This window comes from Mirounga leonina, unplaced genomic scaffold, assembly GCF_011800145.1.
Source record: "Mirounga leonina isolate KUSES-001 unplaced genomic scaffold, KU_Mleo_1.0 Mir_173, whole genome shotgun sequence".
In the NCBI taxonomy this organism is placed as follows: domain Eukaryota; kingdom Metazoa; phylum Chordata; class Mammalia; order Carnivora; family Phocidae; genus Mirounga; species Mirounga leonina.
The window spans coordinates 24,100,133-24,118,429 of record NW_023270447.1 but is presented as its reverse complement, the minus strand read 5'-3'; the positions used below and the strand labels follow the sequence as shown (position 1 = coordinate 24,118,429).

General features: G+C 42.7%; 1 protein-coding gene across 1 annotated transcript in view; it reads right to left on the bottom strand.

The window, feature by feature from the left end:
• The window catches only part of MCOLN2 (mucolipin 2), a 51,452-nt gene that overhangs the window by 6,921 nt on the left and 26,234 nt on the right, over window positions 1-18,297 (bottom strand). The window contains exons 5-11 of the mRNA XM_035018147.1: window positions 15,999-16,074; window positions 15,798-15,894; window positions 13,811-13,910; window positions 7,994-8,106; window positions 6,660-6,809; window positions 5,126-5,227; window positions 4,905-5,027 (exon numbers count right to left, since the gene is read on the bottom strand). Coding sequence (XP_034874038.1) covers window positions 4,905-5,027; window positions 5,126-5,227; window positions 6,660-6,809; window positions 7,994-8,106; window positions 13,811-13,910; window positions 15,798-15,894; window positions 15,999-16,074 — 761 coding nt within the window. The remainder of the gene's footprint in view (window positions 1-4,904; window positions 5,028-5,125; window positions 5,228-6,659; window positions 6,810-7,993; window positions 8,107-13,810; window positions 13,911-15,797; window positions 15,895-15,998; window positions 16,075-18,297) is intronic.

The window sequence follows — 18,297 nt, the reverse complement described above, 5'->3', positions numbered from 1 at the left end:
GCAGTTCACACTTCAGGAAAATCTAAACCTCATAGAATATAGCCTTCAGGTCATTTCTCTTGCTTAAGGATGTACAAAGTTAGGATGCAAAGTGAACATCCCAACCAAGAAGGCTGGGATAAATTTCCTCTTCACTTGGCTTCTTCCCCTCTCCTCATTGTCAGTATCAGCATCCTGGGCCTGTCTGCGCCCACACACCAGGCCCACTTCTTTCTCTTTTCCTCATGGATGGGTTCTCTTCACCTGATGGGATGTCCTCCTCCCCCTCCTCTTCTCCCTCCCCGTCCCTGTGTCCCATTAAGCCAATGTTGAAGGGCTACCTCAACATCTACTTCAAGCCAGACTGCCCTGGCGGCTCTAGTCCCTCCCCTGTTCTCTGCATCAGTAAGAACCACCAAGGAAACCACTAGTTTGTCTTCTAGTTGGTTTATATACTTCTCCATACCCCAACTAGATCACACACACCACGTCCTCCTTGCTCCATGACTGAATCCCCAGGGTAAAGCCTGAAACCAAGGGAGAGGACACAAATGTAGCCCAAACAGAGATCATGCCCATATGCCTTTAGCACATCAGCAACAACTCTGAAAAACTCTCAAGTTGGTCTCCACAGAGATCTGGAGGGAATATCCATTTGAGCAAATCCCTTAACAATATGCAGATTATTTAACAGTAAGGCAGGCAGTTCTCAGAGTAAATATTTTCCATCCCTATCAGCCTTAAGACAATAAAATCAAAGCTGGTTTCTACGGACATGAATTAAAACTCTGCCAGCACCATTAATAATTCTTTTGGAATCGGGTCAAGTCCCTTCTTGAGTTTCAAGAACCCATAACAGTCTGTACTTCGGGTTCCAAAAGTGCAAATAGCCAGTTGGTAAGTACATATCAAATTCATTCCTTAGTCTCTTGTGCAGTTACTTAGGATCATCCTAGATGTAATACCTGCCTCAATGTTAATGTCATTCACAACCATTATACTTCCCTCTCCTCTATGCACATGAGATTTATTTTAACCCACCAGAAATTTAAAAGAGACCCAATAGAATAAGTGGTACACAGCCTGCCATTTTGTACCTCAAGAAGTGGCTGTGAACCACACAATCCATAGTAGAAGTGAACTTTAATAATACCCAAGGTAAGAGGAAGAAGATTCTCATGGGCTTCTGGTCTAAAAGGACTACATTTATAGGGAATTGCTATGGTTCTTATGAGGTTGTAAGCCCCTAAACAGTGGGTGCTACTGTCTCTCTGTTTTTTGTTCATTAAAAAACTTGCTGAGCCTCTACCACGTTCTACACACCATGCTGGACATGGGGAATGCAAAGAGCAAGGAGCCATAGTCACTGTCCTTGAAGAACTTAATCTAGAAGAACCTGACAAGATTTGGTGTACACTTCGTAAACATTAACTGGTTACTTCCATAAAGAGTCCCCCTAGGTTCTATGGGACCAGAGTGAGAATTCGAGTATTTGTTCCACAAACAATCACTTTGTGATTGAGCCACAAAGAACTTTCATTTGGATGAACACATAACCTACAGTGGCTTATTAGGGAGAATGACATAAAAATTTGCTTCAAGAGCTGGTACTGAGAACCTCATGCAACATTCAGGTGAAATATTTTAACTGGCTAACCATTGTTTTGAATAAGAAAGGAGCTTGGCTACAAAGAGAAATCCTAAAAGCATGAGGATGTCATGTGGGTTCTGCTGAACTTCTACCCAGGGCCATCAGCAAAGTCCAATGGTTTTTCAACGGCTTGGACTTCTCGTTTGTAAAATGAGGGCAAGGTAAGGCTGATTTATTCTTCACAGTGAAGAAGTCCTCTGGAAATGGAAGAGCCACATTAGAATAATGTTCTTCCAAATCTCATCTTCAATTATTAAACACCAATCTCTAGTCCTCTGTGCCCAGACATTTTGAAAGGGCGCCGTGCCAAAGTCCTTTAGTGTTGGGATAAACGTTGGCAGGACACTGGTACCTTTACTCCCTTCCAGCTGAACCACTGAAAGCCAATGTCTGACAGGAAAACAGGAAGCTGAAATATGGCAGTCCTGCTGCTGATCAAATTGCAGTGTGGACCTAGTTTTCCCAATACCTCCTCTTGGAGTGCTTTGTTCGTGTAAAGGAAGAGTTCGCGTCCACACCCAAGGTTGCTGTACTTTAGAAATCCTAGAAAATGCTTGCCGTGGTGCCCAGCTTCTCAAGACTTCAGGCAATTCTAAAGATCTTCTGATGCAACAGATGCTGACAGAATCTACAAATTCTGACGGTTTGGATTAATTTGCAGGGGAAGGGGTGCAGGGGGCAGTCGACATTTTAAACTTCAGATTCAAAGAAGAAGAAGAAAAAGCAAAATACAGAAGAAAATCACAGAAGTCCAGAACCAGACTGAAGGTTTTCTCCCTCCATTGACTAATGCATCCACTGGATTAATTCGACTATGCATTTCCCCAATATATCAGTCTGGCTAAAGATGAAAGATAGATGCCATAAACATCTGCCATACAACCCTAGAGACAGCCCTTATCCCTCTGGTCCTCTGGGGGAGAAATGGAAGGCTGGCATTTAGTGGGAGCTACAAGTCAAGAGGTGCAAGGTACAATATGATAGCCACTAGCTACATGTGACTACTGAGCACCTGATATATACCAGTTAGTCCAAACTGAGCTGCGTTATCAGGATAAAATACCAGATTTCAAAGTACCAAAAAAAGGGGGGGGATGTGGACTATCTCAATGTTTTATATTGAGTACATGCTAAAGTAATATATTAATATTTTAGATATATTGGATTTAACAAATATATAATTTACATCTATATAAATTATATAATTTAAATCACTTCATCTGTTTCTTTTCTTAATGTGGCTACTAGAAAATGTGAAAGGACACATGCAGCTCTCATTTGTAGCTTTCATATTTTTACTGGACAGTGTTGTCCAGAGCATCCCAATCTCGCCTGGATTCTTAAAAGGACAGAACCCAACATATGAAAACACACTCAGACCCACAAAACAAATAACATCCTTTTCTTCAAGGTTGACACACTGAGGGAAATAAGACTGATTACACAGCTCTCCTCTCACAGTTGATCTACTCATAGATCAAACTAAATGCTCTTTTGTAATAACCAGTTTTAGATAATACCAAGAAAACCCCTGCAGGGTATTGGTCAAAGCATGTGTATTGGGATCAGACAAACCTGGGTGTGAATCCTATCTCTGCCATTTTCTAGCTGTGTAACCTTGGGAAAACTAACATATTAAGAGCCCTATTTTCTGTAAAAGAAATATAATATTTCCCCACAGGGTTGCTGGGAGGGTTGACATAGCAAGAGGTAGAGAACTTGGGCACTATGTCTATTAGCAGATAATGCTTGAGAATGGTAGCTCTCTTAGTAAAATTCAAGCAACATTATCTGATCACCTTCCAGAATAATGATGGGGTAGGGGAGATGGAGGGCAAAGGAGATAGAAGCACTCATCCTGAGCCCTGGGAGCCAGTCAACTGAAGCATAAAAGTCAGGCTCAGTATTTATTCCACAGTGCAACACTGCCCTCTAGTGACAAAAATGTGGAGAAGCACTCAGAGCAGGAGGCAAGCAAGGAAGAAAAATGGAAATTTTCCTGGGTACTAAGACAGTAAGTTCTCCAGATCAGAGAGATTATATCAAAGGACAATTTTTACTCATGAGTCACCTTTAAAGCAGTGGCATGGAATTTTAAGAGCAATAAGATTATCCAGATTTACTATTAACCCAGGGATTGTCACTTTGTTAATTATACAGTTGCTCAAATAGGAAAACAGTAGTTCTCTTTGGACATGTTAAATGTAACACTTACGGGGGAGAAAACCTGCCTGTGTGTCAAGTTACTAGGATTTATTTTAGTATGAGAACACAGAAAGGTGGAACCTTGTGGACTGCCCACTTTCTATGATTTGATCATGTTTTGTTTAATGCAACTATCAAGGTCAAAACTTAAGGCTAAGCTGTTCTACAAGCTTCAACACCATCCTTTGTATGTTCACCTCTTTTCTCTCTACAGAGAATCTAAGCCAAGATAACAGTCCCCTGGGCTGTAGAGATGAAATAAGAGAAGACAGCCATGCTTAGCATAGTACCTAACATACAAGCATCGAGTAATAGCTGTTATTATTGTTCATTGTGTTGTTTCTGTTATTCCAACTGCCAGAGGCCCATGGAAGAAAAACGATAAGATACAATAATTCCTTTCACCTTTTTTGGTTTGAAAACAAGGCCTACAGAATTTCATTTCCTGAGGCATCTATCAATCAAATTTATCGTTTTAAAACAAGAACATCTGAATGTAACTTTGACGTCCTTGAGGTGCTGCTGCTGACCAAAGCCCAGTGATAGTCTAGAATTCAGATACTGATCTTTAATAAGGCACTAAGATGACAGTGTAATCAAAACCACCTGCAAAGACAACATCTGTTATCATTGTAATCATAGACCTAAGATGGTCCTTCTGGGCGGTCTTTGTCCATCTTCATTCTCCTCAATTAATGTGGATGAAAACCCTAATACTTTAAGTGAGAAGGATATTGGAATAATTCTCCTCATTTAATTTTCATTTTTAATATAGCAATCTCGTGTCCAAACAGTTCTCAGCTGGTGATCGGCTAGGTTAGTATGTGCCCCCTGAAGCCAGTCCCAGACAACTAGGAAATGTATCCTCTAGTTACAGTTCTATAGTTCTTGTTTCAATATCCTGAAGTCACTTCAATATCCTGAAAAGGCAAAGAAAACCAATGCAAAGATACGTCTTACTGACATCGATGGTACATGCTAGAGCAAAGTGGGAAGAGGGTAGTTTGGGGCCCCTCTTGGAAGGGCCCCAAGTGCCTAATGTGCAGAAGGAAGAATTAGTGCTACACACCTTGTCATGATATGGTCCTAAGACAATCCAGCCACAGAACATGTAGCCCAGATAGATCATACCAGCACAAGCACAGAAGCGAAGAACTTTGGGCAGTGAGGCTTGCATCGTTAAAATGAGCACCTGAAATAAAAATCAGCAGAATGAGAGAAATTAAAAAGTGGCTTACTAGGACCCACGGAGAAATGAGTCTCATGCCCTACCCAGTGCCACATCCTTACATTATATGCTTGGAAGTACCCCAGGTATCTGATGACGCCAACCCAGACAAAGAGCGTAGACGTTCCAAGCAAAATGCTGCACAGATCGTAATTTGTGAGATTCTAAGGAATGAAAAAATAGACGTGAGTAAAACATTCCACTCCACTCAGCTTATTGACCTCACTTTAAATTGCAAAGAAGGGACTTGCAAAAGAATGGACTGCCTGCCTTTCTCTAGGTGACACCAAGAACTGTAAACTGAAGAAGAAAATAGCCCAATTCCAAATGCATTTCTCATTTCCTCTTCATATTTGAATTGGTTGAACTGAATTTCTGTTCAAACAATATCCTGGAAGAGAAATTGCCTTGACTACTGAACTAGGCATTAAAGAATATAAAGTAATGGTGCTTGGTAAATACCAAACAATACCACTCAGCTATTTTTGAAAGAAAGCTCCAACGTGATTTGCTCACCCAGTTCCCGCCCTTGAGGCCTTCCAGTTCTCACGGAGGAGACACACACACACACATGCAGCTCTAACTTAGTATGCTAAGTTCAACAAGAGCCACGACACCTGGCTTGTCACATAGGGCTTTCCACGGTGTGACTCCAGAATGGAGCTGGGCCCGGAGGACAGGGTGGGAGGGGGCACTGCCGGTCGAGGGACAAAGGCTGAACAAAGGCCCAAGGCCAAGGACAGGCAAGGTGTCCTAGAGAGGAGTCCTGATGGGTTCAGGAGAGCTAGGGCAGGGAGGGAAGCAGAGCAAGAGGATGAGAGCCCCAGAGGCCACGGTGAAGGGAAGCCACTTCATCCCAATGGGGGCCCTGTGAGGCAGAGAGCGTTTTGATACTTCGAGAAAAATGAGTCCGAAAGATGGATCTGAGGCATATAAGGCGGAAGGCAGGAAAGCCAATGAGGAGACTGTTGTAGCACCCAGGCCAGAGAGCAAGATAGCCTGAGGGAGGCAGAGTAGTCAGTGTAGAGAGGAGGGAGGCATGGTAAGTGGCCAGGAGGCAAAGGTGGTGAGACCTGCTGGCTGACAGCACAGAGGGGAAAACAGCCGGATGAAGGAGGAGGCAAGATGTAGTCATGAGATTAAATCAACGAATAACAACAAGAGAGCATCAGGTGCTTGGAGGTCACTCAATACTCCTGCCCTCACTCCCCTCCAAGATTCTAAGGAAGTGACTGGAGGGTCACTACTGGTTCTTGATATAATTGGTTCTTGGGTCAGCTTCTTCTTCTGCAACTTAAAAAAAAAAAAAATGAAGCCCACCCAAACAGCCAATCTTCTCAAACTTCAGTTCCTATTCTGGAGATGCTGTTGAGTCTCCTGGGGGATACTCATAGGAATATCATCTTCCACAGAACAATGGCTTTCTTATGTTCCCTTGATGAGGAATGAAGTCATAGGAAGCTTCAGTTATATGGATGTGAGAAAAGAGAAAACATGAGACTCAAGATAGTCTCCATAAGGATTTTACATCTCAAAGTGCCTGGGGTCACCCAGAAGAATGGGAAGAACAGAAGATTAAAATGAGTTGTCCCTCACCTTTGCTTTAATTTCCATTTTTAATATGGATCCAATTATTGTCATTAGGTCGCTGATAATCACCAGGACATACCATCCATTGATGAACTCCCACTGGTCGGCGTTACACACATGTCGCTTGTACTTCTCAAGGAAGAAATTCAGAAATCTCTGTGGCAAACATTTTAAAAAGCATTTCTTACAAACCACACAGCCCTCTGGAAGGAGAAGACAAGTGCAAACAGCGCTCTTGCCTGTAAAGTGAAATGGCATTACCTTTCCCAACTGGATAGATCCACTCCAAGGGTGGCGATCATGGCCCCCACTTTCTCCCATAATCTACTGCAGCTATAAGTTAAGCCATTCCAGTACCTGCTGAGTTAACTCACACATCAAAGGCTTATGTTCTAACACCAAGAAACTCTTGTCATAATAGCTAACACGCAGTACACTCCCAATCTTTTACCTATCATCAACTCGTTCAATCCGATAACCCCATGAATCAGGCCTTTCTCCAGAAAAGGGAACTGAGAAACAGAGAGCCTAGGCCATGATTTGGGTCCCGGCAGCCTGGCTCCGAATATGTGCTCCCAGTGGTGGTTCCTAATTCTGGCAGACCCAGGACCCTGACCTTGGGTTCAGAATATCAAGAGGCTTGGGGGACAGGTAAGAGAAGCGGATATTCACAAAGTAAGTCAACAAAGGTCAAGAATAAGAAAACTAGAACGTAGACCGTTTTCTTGCCCTACAAATGATGCCCACAACGGATGACTTCCTATTTCCCCTGGCCCCAGTCTGCATTTACTCACATGCTACAAACCAGAATAAGATTTGTGGGAAGCTGAAGTATGTATTCACAAGAACTCTGAGGGTAAAAAGGTAAAATGGAACTCAAGAGAGAATTTTTAAACTATTTTTAAAAACGGAATAAAGTATTTGATGCCGCATTATAACCCATTTACCATGACTCCCTGTCAAAATGAACCCTGATTTGAAGACAAAAGATGTAACCCACACATGCCATTACTCTGTTCTTAAGATCACTCCTGAATTTAAAAGGGTCTCCTTTATTCTGGAAACACTCAAAAGCTGGAGAGTTCACCGCTGTGCACTTCTGCCTAGTAGCTCAGTTTCAAGCAGGATAATTATCTGATCCCACCTGACACGCCAGGAGCCTTTACTCACCCTCTACACCTCAGGTTGATTAATGCCTTGTAGGGAGACAATCGTTCAAAGGAATCTAATCTAGTCGAGAGCTCCAGAAAGGGCAGGATGACCCAACATCAAGGGTCCACTGTCTGGACAAACAGGGCAGAGGCCAGGAAGGGAGGGAGAATATTTGAACACACACTTACCTTGCGTAACCTGAGAGCTAGAACAATGGATCTTGTGCACAGAATAAGAGATGCCAAGCAAATCACAATGACAAACGCATCAAACACCAGGACATACTGAGTATTTTTCTGAACTGAGGAACAAAAACAGAATTCAAATGTTAAATTCATATTACTTGGGAATAATTTCCAAGCAAAATGGTAGTCTGAGAAGAAGTTCTATTGATAAATGCTTAAACATCAGAAACAAATCACACTGCATTCATTCAGAAGTCTTTAAATAGGGTAAAACATTCTCTGATGTTATGAGTTGTACATTTAAAAACATATAAACTCTCTGCTAAATGTACTAAAAATATTTTCTATTGAATAGAACTCAACAAAAGGTGGTCCATATGGGCTCTATTCAAGAGGCAAAACTGACAAAGTCTTGAGTTCTTTTTCATAAAAACACAAACACCAAGTTCTCCATTAATAAAGGAACAATTTAAACGCCACTCCAGGGGTGCCTGGGTGGCTCAGTTGTTAAGCGACTGCCTTCGGCTCGGGTCATGGTCCCGGGGGTCCTGGGATCAAATCCCACATCGGGCTTCCCTTGCTCAGGGGGGAGCCTGCTTCTCCCTCTCCCTCTGCCTGCCGCTCCCCCTGCTTGTGCTCGCTCTTTGTCAAATAAATAAATAAAATCTTAAAAAAAATAAAAAATAAAACACCGCTCCTCAGAATCCCCACTTCTGCTTCTCAACCTTACTGTGTACTTGACCAGCAAATAGTGCCAATCCAATTAGCTGCTTCTGCACATGGAGCAGAGAGCCTCTTGGAATGGAAGCAAGAACAGTAGTAATCAAATTTTTGTGGTGGAATACATAGTAGCATGGGGGAATGTACTGAAGGAAGATGCACCTGGAACCCCAGCGCCTCTGAGACCTGAGGGTAGCATTCCCAACGCTCTCTTGCCTCAAGCACTTTGCAAGTGCTGATCCCTCTGCCTGGAGCAGGGGGCCCTTCTTACCCTGCAAGTTAGATTCTTCTTTTTCAGCCTTGGGTTTCAGATGAAATAGTTTCCTCCTCCAAAGAGAACTCCCTACATTCCCATCTGTATCAGCCCCCTCTTATACTCTTTCATAGCACCCTCCACAAGTATACACACCCAAGGCTCTGTTTATCCCTCTCTGTTTGATGGCCGGCCACCGCCCCTGTGATCGTGTCTTCTAAGATGGCACAGCAAGGGGCACAGAGACAGGGCAGAACAGGAAAGACACAGTCTCAGGAGCCTAAGGAGCTGGGTCTAAATCTCAGTTCTGCACTCAGGAGCTGTGGAGCCTTGGGGAAGTTGCCTCAGATTCCTCATCCAAAAAAAAAAAAAAAGGTGGGGGAAAAAAAACCCTTCATCATAGGGCTGTTGTGAGGATGAAACAAGTTCATATATGAAAGCCCCTGGAACAGCATCTCCAGTGCCTCCTACTGGGTATCACCTGAGGTCTATCTTTCCCACGAAAGGCCTGACTTTCGGAAGCAGGGACTGTATGTGTTTGCTCAACAGGACAGTGTCTGTGCTTTCCTAATGCTTCAGTGTGCTTACAGAGGCATGCAGAGCCTTCAGCATATGAGAAGGCCCCTGAATAACCCAAAAGTTAGAACCCGTGAAGGTCCAGCCAAGAACGACTCTCGGTTTTCTGTCTTGGGTGAACTGAGCTCAGTCTGGACATTCATGACAAGAGAGGGCGACTCAGTGGCAGTTAAAGCCATGGGTGTGGACACGGCCACTGAGAGAGACCACAGAGGGAAACAAGGGCTAGGAAGGGCCCGTAGGAGGGATTATAAAGTGGAGCACTCCACAGCGATACCTCTGCCAAAAAGGCCTTTAACAAAAAGACCACGTGTCCATGGACTCAGTAACGTAAGGGCGTGAGCAACAGTGGCCGGTCGGTCTGAGGGCGAAACAGCTCATCCTGTGGGTTACGAGCATAGCCAGCTAGTAGATGTAATTCCCTGAGCCAATTACTTAGTCTTGCGAAGCTTTAGATGCCTCCACTACAAAATAGGGGCAGCAACTGTGCCTATTCATGGGCTGTCGGGAAATCTGGTGAAATAATCCATGTCAAATGCTTGTTAGAACAGCGCCTAGCACCTAGCATTTACACTTACTTATAGCCATTTTGCAATTATGAAGTTTAAGTTATCTTGAGATATCATCTGATGGGTAGGTAAGAAAACAACTTAACCAGAACCCAAGACTGACATTCTTTCTTTCTTCCTTCCTTCCTTTCTTTCTATCTATCTACTTATCGGAGCCATGGAATGGGACAGAGGGAATAGGTACAGTTCTTGGGAAGATGGAACTGAAAACCTTATGAAATGCAAGGACAGCATCTAGTGCTTTCCTTTCTGACATACAAACAGAACAAAACCTCTATGATTACTTGTATTGGGTCTTATTTACAAATGGGGAAATAGAGGCCCATATCTAAAAGGATAAACCATCCCTCCTAACAGAGAAACCAGTATAATATTCTGGTGTTGTTGTTGTTGTCGTCATATTAGCTTCAGACACCTTTTTATTATTATTTTTTTCTTTTAATTCTAGTTAACATACTGTGTAATATTAGTTTCAGGTGTATGATACAGTGATTCAACACTTCTATACAACACCCAGTGCTCCTCACGACAAGTGCACTCCATAATCCCCATCACCTATAGTTAAGAGTCTGTTTCTTGGAGTGCCTGGGTGGCACAGTCGGTTAAATGTCTGACTCTTGGTTTGTCCGAATTTTGATTTCAACTCAGGTCATGATCTCAGGGTCTTGAGATCGAGCCCTGTGTTGGGCTCCACGCTCAGTGTGGAGTCTGCTTAGGACTCTCTCTCCTTCCTCTGCCCCCTCCCCCCCCCCCACTCTCTCTCAAATAAGTAAATCTTAAAAAAAAAAAAAAAAAAAAGAGCCCATTTCCTGGTTTGTCTCTCTCTCTCTCATATTCTGTTTTAATTTGATCTATTGAGAAGACTAGCTGGTATGCTACAAAAAGTAGTTTATGAATGTTGCAATTGCTTTCTTACTCCACTGAATCTATATTACCTCCAGGGGAACAGTTCTTAAAATTTGGTTATAAAATACTAATCCAGAGAGATCCCTGTCAACATGGTTAGGGAAGTCCTACATATCATCCCTCCTCCCAGAGGTCCTGAGGAGTCTCACACGCACTGTTACTGCCCATCTGAGGGACTCTAACCCAGGGCTTCCCCTGCTTGCTGAACCCCCTTTCCCTGTGACACTTGGGAAATCACCCATCAGTGGGGGATCTTGCCCACCAGTCCCTACCACCTTCAGCCCCTCATGTCCAACTTGCTATGTTTATAAAATCCAGTTAAAGTGAAGATTAGTGGCAAACTTGGGGAATAGGTATGAGAAGTCATAAAAGGCAACATGAGGTTTGTATGTGAAAATGGACAATCCCTCATCATTCTTCCTGAGATAACATAGGTAATGACAAGAGGAAAAGAAAAACCTCAGGGTAAGAGTATGGACTTGAAGGAGCCTCAGAACTTTCTGGAAATAGCACAAAGATCCCACCAGAGGTCACCCTTGCCTTTTTTCCGCTTCCCTCAAAGCCAGAGCAATCAATCAACCAGACAGCTTCCATAGACAGAAAAAAAAAAAAAAAAAAAAAGATCCACTTCCCAAGCTGGTGTCCAAACTTCAGCTTTTTAAGGTTTTCACGTCACATCATTTAAAATTCATATTCTCCTAGTAACAGAATCTGGTTTCTTAGGACACAGGTCTGGGAGAAACATAAATGTTAGTGTTTCTACTCAGCGGTCTGTGAGGTTTGTGTTTCTCCTCACTGGCCACAGAAGGGAGCCAGAGTTCTTCTCTCCTGAGAACAGGCAAGGAAAACATCCTAGCAGCCCTGTGGGGAGAAAGGAAACCAGGTTTTGGCAACACGTTTGACCCACTAACTCATTCGGTCAGAATGACTGTTCCAAACCACATTTCATCTGTGACAAAGGTTAGCTTTTCTCACATTAAATGGCTGAACCTATACTCGGGCTTGGCAAATACACATGTGATCTGTGTGTTTCTGTGGGAGGGTGGTGTGTCTGCTGGGAAATAGGAACCACTTTCAAGCAGAAAGAAACTAAAACTGTGTATGCTGATCAGAGCCTTGAGTAGGTTAATGGAAATACTGACACCAAACCTTCAGAATCATTAGGATATATTATAGAACTGAACAGCCACAGGCCACACACAAATCTAGATTAAAACAAATCTAAAATAGTTAAAAACCACAGGTATTTTACATTTTATTTGGTTCTGATAATCTGGTCAAAGGCAAATTCACTTCAACAAAACCTGTAAATTAAAAAACATTGCCAAGGGACACCTGGATAGCTCAGTCATTAAGCGTCTGCCTTCGGCTCTGGGGTCATGATCCTGGGGTCCCTGGATCAAGTCCCACACTGGGCTGTCTGCTCAGTGGAGAGTCTACTTCTCCGTCTGCCTGCCGCTCCCCCTGCTTGTGCTCACTCTCTCTCTCTCTGATTTAAAAAAAAATTTTTTTTTTTTAATTTAAAAAATACTGACAATCCGGGACGCCTGTGTGGTTCAGTCAGGTCGGTGTCCGGCTCTTGATTTCCACCCAGGTCATGATCTCAGGGTCATGGGATCGAGCCCAGCTTGGTGGTCAGCAGGAAGTCTGCCTGAGACTCTCTCTCTTCCTCGCCCTCTACCCCTTCCCCCACTCACTCATGCTTTCTCCCTCTCTTTCAAATAAATAAATAAATCTTAAAAAAAAATACTGACTTCTGAAATTAATACATGTTAATTAATTGGATTTAAATTTTAAAAAAGTACTGACAATCCATTATTAACACCATCGCGACCCCCTCATTGAGAAGTTCTGCATAACCCATTTTAAACTTTGGATGAAGAGGTGTTTTCTGAGTAACAACTGAGTAAACGACCCAATGTTTGTACAGGCTGCTCTCTGAGCTCAGAGGCCTTGATCTCTGTCCATTGTCAAAGGCTCGGCTCAAAGCATACATTCTCCAAAAACTACTGCTAGATTTTATTTCTCACTCTACCCCAACGTTACATTTGCTTTCTTTATCCGCATCCCTTTCTACCTCCACCACTTAGATTTCACAAGCACGTCAATCTCTCTCACTGTGGCATTTTCTTTCTTTTTCCGTAGTGCCTAGCAATTACTGGGTGCCAACTCTTGTTTTCGGTGCTTTCCTTGACACACTAATTCATTTACTACTCGACATCCTGGAAGGTAGGTACTCATTTTATAGAGAAAGGTACTGAGAAATAGAGAGGTTAAGTAATTTGTCCAAGATCACAGGCATAGGGCGCCTGGGTGGCTCAATCGTTAAGCGTCTGCCTTCGGCTCAGGTCATGATCCCAGGGTCCTGGGATCGAGTCCTGCATTGGGCTCTCTGCTCGGCAGGAAGCCTGCTTCTCCCTCTCCCATTCCCCCTGCTTGTGTTACTGCTCTCGCTATCTCTCTCTCTGTCAAATAAATAAATAAAATCTTTAAAAAAAAAAAAAAAAAAAAAGATCACAGGCATAGTGAACAGAACAAAGACCCAAACCCAAGCAGTCCGGCTCCAGAAACTGTGCTCCTAAGGACTGGGAATACTGCCTCTTCTAAGAGGTATGTAATCAACACCTGCCGAAATTGAACAAAAAGGCAAAGCTTTAGGATATGCTGTACAGAGTTGAATGCTCAAGAGTTTTTTGGAGCTCTTTCTTCCCATCACCATTTAAACACCCCAAATCCCAAAATAATGTGTTAAAAACCATCCAAAATCCATAATGGGCAAGCAGGTAACATACTTACTAGATCCAGATATGTTTAAGTCTTTACATTCTTCAATTTTAGCATCACTGTCAAAATAGATCTTGATCTTGCCACTGTGAGCTTTATTGTCAAAGGTAATCTGGAGACACAAATGTATGGAAAGGTTACTGCCCAGCAGAAAGTATGGCACACAAGATGAACTCTGCTTCCAATATCACTCACTGGCATCCAAATAGCATGCCGACTCAAAAATAATTATACTGATGAAAATGTCCTCGTCACATGATTCCTTCACAAGTTTCTATTATTAATGAAAAAATATGATCCAAAGGGTGAATATGTGAGGTTCTAATGAATCCCATTTGGGTTCAGAGAAATCTTAGAGCATAACAACTCACCGGTCCCAGGAACAAAAACAAGATTCACCAATCTTTGACAAGAGATTACAATGATCTCATTTATTATACTGAATGGAATGTAAAAGCATTTGCTTCAACTTAGTCCTTTAGGTACGAAATTCTAGGTCTTTACTAGGCTAGAAATTATCTTCCTGTTTGTTTCAAATGCTGCATATAATGCTTTCAGAAGTGACAAAGACTGCTCCCAGGCTTCAGGCTGAATTTAAGATTTCCAAACAGCCTCGACGTTCCACATTATGTTTCAGCCATGCTGTTTCCAAGTGAAATATGCTGAGTATCTTACGGCCTGAGAGAAGTATTTGGGGGGCTTTCTTAGGGGAGAATGAGGCCGTGAGTGAGCCAGGGTCAGCGGAGTTGTCCTCATAGTTCATAGGCACTGAAACAAGGCCAACAGGTTTAATTCTCAAGCCTCTGGTTTGGTCAGAGGGATATTCTTGGATTACACGGAGTGTGGCTCATGTGAGGAGATGCTCGGGCACTCACGGATTTAATTACAGATCACCTACACATGCAGCTGGCAAGCTCTTTGCCTGTGAATTTGGGGGGATTTCGTAATGTGTTTTGTAACATGTAGGTCACCCCAGGAAGGTTAATCATGCTCTTCTGTGCCAGAGACATTCTTCCTCACCACATGTCAAGATTTATAATTACTGGGGCGCCTGGGTGGCTCAGTCGTTAAGCGTCTGCCTTAGGCTCAGGTCATGATCCCAGGGTCCTGGGATCGAGCCCCGCGTCGGGCTCCCTGCTCAGCGGGAAGCCTGCTTCTCCCTCTCCCACTCCCCTGCTTGTGTTCCCTCTCTCGCTGTGTCTCTCTCTGTCAAATAAATAAAATCTTTAAAAAAAAAAAAAGATTTATAATTACTTCTGTTTCTTCGTGTACTTGTTTTCCGCTCGAGCTCGTCTGCTGGGCTATAAGCGTCCTGAGGGCTGCTGCACCCCGGCGGTATGGCCGTGTCATTACGTACTGATTGACTGTTGTTGAAGAGGCACTCCTCTGAGTTGTTTCAAAGGGCGCTCACACACAACTGTCAGCTCAGCGTTAGGTTTTGCCCCTCCATAAACACGGGGGAGGGAGAGAGGGAAAGCACAGAAGCCCATGGAACAAGAAGGCGGGTTACTCTCCCCACAGAAGTGAACATTCTCCTCTACTGCACGTGCCTCCTCCCAAAATAAAAGAAGCAACACCTAATCCTTTGCAGACTGGCCCTCAGATGTGGGGAGGGGGGGCAGTTTCTGCCTGGAGGTTTGAAAACATTTGCTACAACAGTTGCAAAGACCTTCCTTTGAAAGTAGGAAAAACATCATACACACTTAAGACACTTGTCATCAACTTTTTCTCTAATGTATTAGGGGAGTAAGAGGTCAAAGCCAATTTTGAAAATTCCACTTTCCAGCCCAGGAATCCGGTTTTAGAAAGTTGGAAAGGGCTTGCTTCATTTTCCGAAGTAACGGTCTCTGGACCAACAAGGCTAGAAAGTGTCATTAAGCTGTTTTAAACACAACTGCATCTGACACATCTATATAGGCTGATGAGTTTTACACTTGGCATCTGCAACAGGAGTAGAGAAAAATAATAAAATCCAGCTTTAGTGTGACAAGACACTTGCCGTGTTCTGAAAGACGTAACAGTCCGGTAACTCTCGGGAATGAATCGTCTGTAGGTCAATGCCTTTGAGGTGAAAGGAAATTTCAACTTGTAAGAGCCTGAATAAAAAATATTACAAGGTATAAACTGTCATAGTCTTACTCTCCTCCTCTGCTTTCCCCATCCCTGTCTCCTGAGAAATGAGACTTAGAAACTTATTTACCGATAAAATTCCAGTTTGAAGAATGACGAGTTCTTCCAGTCCTGAGGGGACTTGGAGACGTCTAAGTGAACACAATCTAGGGCAATGAAACAACAAGAAGGATTGTTTCAGACAACAATCAAATGCTGGGACAAGGTGTGCTGAGAAGCAGGACACTTAAAAGTTCCAACATATCTTCCCACAAAATCCGTATTCATTGTAACGAGACCTGTAACTTGACAGGGAAGAACCTGGAGATACCACCCTAACCACATAATCACAGCTAACATCACCAGTAATGGAACAAAGAGACATCATGCACCTCCTGAAATAATGTACCATTTGTGTGGTGTTCCTGCCCCCAATGCATAACCTCAATCAAGTCATAAAGAAACAGAAAAACCCAAGTGAGGAACATTCTACTCTTAAAATGTCAAGGTCATTGGAAAAAAAAAAAAAAGGCTAAGGAATTTTATTTTGCTCCAGATTAAAGGAGATTAAAGTGACCTGATAACTAAATGCATTATGTGATCCTGGACTGGGGAGGTGGCAGGGGATGGGGGAGGGGGCCATGGAGGGGGTAGTATGGTCAGGCAGTTTTCTTTTTCTATAAAGAACAGGACAATGGGTGAAATGTGAATAGGGTTTGTAGATTACAGTACTGTATCCATGTTCCTTCGTGCTTTTGAGCACTGTATGGTGGCTATGTAGGAGGATGTTCTTGTTTGGGGGAAATGCACATTGAAGTATTTAGAGATAAAGAGACATCATGTCTGCACCTTATTCTCATACACTTCAGGAGAAATATTTATACATTGGAAGAATGATAAAACAAATGTGGTAAAACATTAGCCTTTGGGGAAAATCCAGATGAAGAGTACACAAGGAAACCTTTGTGCTATTTTGCAACTTTTCTGTTAAGTCTGATGCTTTTTCAAAACAAAAAAAAAATAAAGAGAAAAGAAACTTAGGTTTTATTCAAGTAAAAACAAATTATGAGCTGTAAACTATAAAAGAATAATTCCAAGAGCTCACATAAAAATAGTCTCATCATTGTGTAGCTCAACATCTTGGCAGTAAACCAAGGAGGTCTAGAAATGGTGAATGCCTTTCAAGGTCACAGAACCCTGACATGGAACAGGGGGGAAGCCAGCCTGGCTGACTGTCGCCCCAGGCTGTTGTTGCCCCTTCATGCTGCCTTTGAAATGGAAATGTCAGTGCCTAATACCCAGGAGGTGCTCGAGAATCTTACTAGACTTGATGGCCGATTCTTTAAGCGTCTTCTCCCACTGGGCCAGGTGTAGCAATGACCTCCCATCACTAAACAGTCCATGACCTTGGCTTAACCACCTAGCCTGACTGAACTCCAGTTTCCTCAGCTGTAAAGTAAAAGCCAAACTGATGATATTTAAGGTCCTTCCACCTGTCACATCCTCATTTGAAGACAAAGTAAAAGAAAACAAAACATTTAAATTGATCTGAGTAAGTGCTAGATTCTGAAAAGAGAAAGAACATGTTCAAAATCTATGTGCCATGTACTGTCTCAGGTCTCTTTCTTCTATATTTCACTCATTCTAAGATATTTCTTTTTTTTCACTTTTAAATACCTCTAAAACAGATGAGTTTTAGGGGCACCTGGGTGGCTCAGTTGATTAAGTGACTGCCTTCGGCTCAGGTCACGATCCTGGAGTCCTGGGATCAAGTCCCGCATCAGGCTCCCTGCTCAGCAAGGAGTCTGCTTCTCCCTCTGACCCTCCCCTTTCTCATATGCTCTCTCTCTCTCTTTCAAATAAATAAATAAATAAAATCTTAAAAAAAACCCAAAACTATTGAAAAAAAAAAGATGAGTTTTAAACAATATTGATGGTATCTTAGATTCAGAGAAATATAATAGCATTTGTTAATTTTATACTTTACACAAAATTCGCCTTATAAAACCTATTTGGTTACTCAAGTTTTGTAATTGTAAGTATGGAGTTACACTTTCTCTAAATACACATTCAGGACTCTCTGAAGTCTGGCCAACCTTAGGTTACAGACACTGCTAATGAGGCCACCAAGCACCCGGTGGCAATAAAACCTAAGAACTGAGTTTTGGGGTTTTTTTAAGGATTGCAAAAGCCTTAAGTAAAACATCAAACCTCAGATAGAACAAACTGGTATTAGAGGAGCAGCCTCGTCCCTCAAAGAATCTCATCTACAGGGCAGAATATTCCAGCGAATGAAATAACAAAGCTCTTAGAGATAAAGGGAAGGTAGAGTTTACATGTTCTTAAAACAACAGGGAAAATGATGAAATGCTCGTAACATCTCATGCTGA